We start from the raw sequence: 4,351 nt of genomic DNA, 5'->3' as shown, positions 1-4,351 counted from the left end.
CCTGCTAAGCCATCAGCTGGATTCACCAGGACACTGCACGACTGACCAAGCAAGGTCAGGAGTTATTTTAATAGAGAGTATTCTTCAGTTTAAGTGATTTACATGTATCAAAGGTTTATTTCTGCATCTGTTTGCAATTAGATCTCAATTTCTGAAGAGAAAGTGTTTGCAATGGGTAAAAGACAGTTTGGCAAGTAACTCAATCCATACTTTCTCTCAAAGAAACTAACAGAAGCAAAAGTAAAGAGAATTTTGGTCCACTACATAGCTTGGATTCATTTCTCTTTAAAGAGAAACTGCTGCAACTGCTCCCTGGGAACCAACAGCCAGGCACTAACTAGGAGATTTCTGCAGAAAATTTTGGTGACAAATGTTATTTCCTACAATGGCTGCAAATAAATCAAACCCTGTTAGAACAGCCAGACTGGAACACACCACTATTCCTACTCACAGGGCAGCTGAGAGACAGACAAATAAGTACTTTTGTACTGTTTACTATATGCTTCTCCCACAAGGAAGTACTTTGTCAAGCCTCACTCAGTGCTACATCATGTCACGCACACAGATAATCACCTCCAGAGAGCTTTGGGTGGGACAGAGAACCACTCAGCCAGGCATGGTGCACGGGGACAGGCTGGAACAGCCTGGAGAGAGTTCTGCAGGAAGGACCAGGAGTCCCGTGGAAGAGCAGCTAACACAGGTCAGCAGTGTGTCCTTGTGCTGTACTAAGCCAACTACACCCTGGTTTGAGTTAACAAGGGCATCCTGCAGGCTGAGAGAAGCGATCGCCCCTCTTCATTTGGCAGGAGAAACTGCATCTGGAGTCCTGTGCCTAGTCTGGGGCTCCCCAACACAACAAAGACATTGGCACACTGGCACGAGTCCAGCGTGGAGCTGCCAAGGTGCTGGAGCACACGGTGCACGAGGGTAGAGACCTGACCTTGCTCAGTGTTAGGAGCCGTGGTGGATGGAAATCTGAGTGCTGTCAGATTACAACAGAAGGATACAAACTCTACAGAGCTAAACTGTAGGTTAGAGGAGGTGGCAGCAGGGAGTCAAGTGGGAATGGACACAGTATGTGGTAAGACAAATTCTTACTTAGGCTGCAGCAGGGGAATGGCACAACATGGGACAACAAGCAAAATCTCAGTGAGGGAAAGAAAACTTACAACAGGAACCCAGGGAGGAATTTCCACTCTTGGAAATGCAGAAAGCTGAACTGGGCAGGGCCCTACACAACCCAACCACAGCTGGCCTTGCTTTGAGCAGGTGCTTGTCCCAGATGACCCCCCGAGGTCCTTTCCACCCTGAATTGTTCTATGATGCTGTGCAAATAGACACTAATTGCTGCTCGGCAGCAGAAGTTAACTCAGAAATGAAAAGTTCAAGCTGTAGTCACAGGTACAAGGTTCAGGCTGGAGCAGAATTACTCTGCAGTAGTGCTACTATGCCTGGAAGGACCAGCTGGAGCTCTAGTCTAGGCTTGGACAATACACGTTTTTAACTGCATAGGCAGAAGCAAAATTAAACAACAAAGAAAGCCACAAAATATTGTGGTTTGGCTTTGCTAAGCAGGAGATGTGTAAGATGCAGATGAGGACATCTGCTGCAGACCAGGCTGGTCCCCAAGCCTGTGACTGATGAACTGGGAGGTTCACCGAAGAAACACCTCAGATTTCACAGAGACTTCTTCTCCCCTAGTGCATGTCACATCCAGTCCCTTCAAACCGATGTATCTATTTTAGTCCTCAGCTTTAATGCACATATCTTTCCCAAAACAGCTGCTTTAAACCTGTTTCTAGCAAGACAGCTCCAGAGGAGTTCAGTACCAGGGTCTTTCAAGACTAAGGGGAAAAAATACAACCCAGGATTTTTGCTCAAAGCAATAAAAATACCTCACACAGACAATTATGAGCAGAAGAACAAAAGTCTTAATGATATTCACAGAGACAATGATCATTTATCTCATTCTTGTCAAACATATTAATTAAAGCAACCTACAAGATCTAATTATTTAGCAACTGTGCAAATAGCCTCAGAAACAAATTAGATTTCCTTTCATTTGCCAAGTATATTATTAAAGACATGAAAGAGGGTAGAAGAGATTCTTTTCAAAGGTATTTAAGGCAACTTTTATGTTGGGGCTTAGTGAACACTGTGCCACAGGAACACAGTGCTTTGTGGCCACAGTGGTCAGACTGTGGGAGAAGCCCAAATGAGATCAGGGACAGGTGAACACAAGAAGAAAAAATGGTATGAAGAAAACAGTAGTTCAAGATAAGCTGCCTAATAATTCTTCACTGTTTGGTAACTCCCCTGAGGTTTCCTTGCCAATTCTAGAAAGCACAGGTGTGTGAGCACAACCAGCCACAGCTCCCTGCAGATCAGAGGGGTTATCCCTGCCTGGACCAACAGCAGCACCCTGAACATTCCCTCTCCTCTCCTCACGGTGAGCACATCACGCTGCAGTTTGTGACCAAGGCTGCTATCCCTGAGAATTACTTCTCTGTGCAGAAGCCAAGGAAAAATTTGTTTTGGCAAAGCTATTTCTATCTTGCCAGTCTATGGGCACCTGCCACAAGTGGTACATTATTTACCTAATATCCTTCTCAGCTGTTCTACAGGAGCACACGCTGTGCTGGAGAAGGAGCACTCAGCTTCCAGGGGCTGTGTGTGCAGCAAATCATTAGCTGACTGCCTTTAACAGAGCCAACCCCACACCCACTCAGCACAGAGTCTTTGTCCATTTCCAGCTGACAGTCCCACACACCTCTGGCACTTCCAAGTGGCACAGTACTTGACGTGTACAACAGTACTTGGTACATATAATAATACTTGACAGGGTTTTTGTTGGTTTGGGGTTTGTTTAAAGTATTTTTCATTCTATTATTTGTGAAAACATACAGCCTAAGAAGGGCTCCAGCTGCCTCAAACCAGCACCTCACGGAGCAGTGACCAGACACAACCTCCACAGGGGTCTCCTTCTGCCTAACCAAACCACACATGGCTGCATTAGTACACAGATGCTATCAGCTGCCACAAACAGCTGCAGCCTGAATGGAAGTTAAGTCAATCCCTGCCCTCCCACCTGCTATTAACTCATGCAGAACCAGCTTTCCTTTTTTTCCCACTTACACAGTGTGGCTGATATCACTCAGCTGATTATTCCCATCCTTCAGTGCAGGACTGAAGGGTTCACAGCGTTTCCAGCCATCTTCTGTTTTAACCCATCTCCAGCCAGGGGATCTCCAGTCTTGGCCCAGGAATGGCATCGTTCCTCTGCAATCAGCAACAAGAGATTCTCTGAGTATTACTTACTAAGAAGAGCTGCAAAGCTTCTTGCCATTATTTCAGTTTTCTCACCACCCTCACAGGGAAGAACTTCTTCCTAAAACCTAACCTGAACCTGCTCTCAGTGTGAAGCCATTCCCCTTTGCCCTCCCACTCCATGCCCTTGTTGAAAGCTCCTCCCCAGCTTTCTTGTAGCCTCCCTTTAGGCACTGGAAGGTGCTAAAGGTCTCTCCGGAGCCTTCTCTTCTCTGGGCTTATCAGCCCCAACCCTCTTAGCCTGTCTTTATGGGAGGTGCTCCAACCCCCTGAGCATCTCTGTGGCCTCCTGTGGACTTGCTCCAGCAGGTCCATGTCCTTCTTCCGTTGGAGGCCCCAGAGCTGTGTGCAGCCCTGCAGGCAAGGCCTGGGCAGAGCAGAGCAGAAGGGAGAATTGTCCCCCTGACCTGCTGGCCAAGCTGCTTTGGATGCAGCCCAGGATGTGGTTGGCTTTGAGGGCTGCAGGTGCACACTGACAGGTTGGGTTGAACTTCTCTTCAGCCAACACTCCCAAGTTCTTCTTCTCATGGCTGACCTCAATGCATTCCCCACCCAGCCTGTCATCGTGTTTGGCACTGCCCTGACCCACGTGCAGCACCTTGCACTTGGCCTTGCTGAACTTCACAAGGTTCACATGGGCCCATCTCTCCAACCTGTCCAGGTCTCTCTGGATCCATCCCTTCCCTGCAGTGTGTGACTGCCCCACACACTTGGAGTCATCCACAGATCTGCCAAGGGAGCCCTGATCCACTGTCCACATCCCCAGCAAGGCCATTAAACAGTGCTGGGTCCCAAACTGACCCTGAGGAACAGCCCTTGCCTCTGGACTCCACTTAGACACTAAGCCATTAACCACAGCTCCTTAAGTGTGACCATCCACCGACTGGCCCATCCATCAGATCCGCATCTCTCCAGTTCAGAGACAAGGCAGTTGTGCAGAACAGTGCCAAGTGCTTTGCACAAGTCCAGGCAGATGCCTCGGTCACTCTTCCCTCATTCACCAGCACTGTAATCCCACTGCAGA

At 48.0% G+C, this 4,351-nt stretch overlaps 1 protein-coding gene across 3 annotated transcripts in view; it reads right to left on the bottom strand.

Annotated features, from left to right (window-relative positions):
* Positions 1–3,272, bottom strand: part of FBXO25 (F-box protein 25) — a 20,744-nt gene extending 17,472 nt beyond the window's left edge. For 2 of the 3 annotated variants that reach the window (XM_009082420.1, XM_009082421.1), the window contains exon 1: positions 3,136–3,272. In XM_009082420.1, coding sequence (XP_009080668.1) covers positions 3,136–3,272 — 137 coding nt within the window. The remainder of the gene's footprint in view (positions 1–3,135) is intronic. The other variant, XM_009082422.1, reaches the window with a different exon arrangement.
* Positions 3,273–4,351: the final 1,079 nt, after the last annotated feature.

The sequence above is a fragment of the Acanthisitta chloris genome, unplaced genomic scaffold (assembly GCF_000695815.1).
Source record: "Acanthisitta chloris isolate BGI_N310 unplaced genomic scaffold, ASM69581v1 scaffold7999, whole genome shotgun sequence".
Classification (NCBI taxonomy): Eukaryota; Metazoa; Chordata; class Aves; order Passeriformes; family Acanthisittidae; genus Acanthisitta; species Acanthisitta chloris.
Note: the sequence above shows the minus strand (reverse complement) of the source record. Positions and strands in the feature narration are given on the sequence as shown.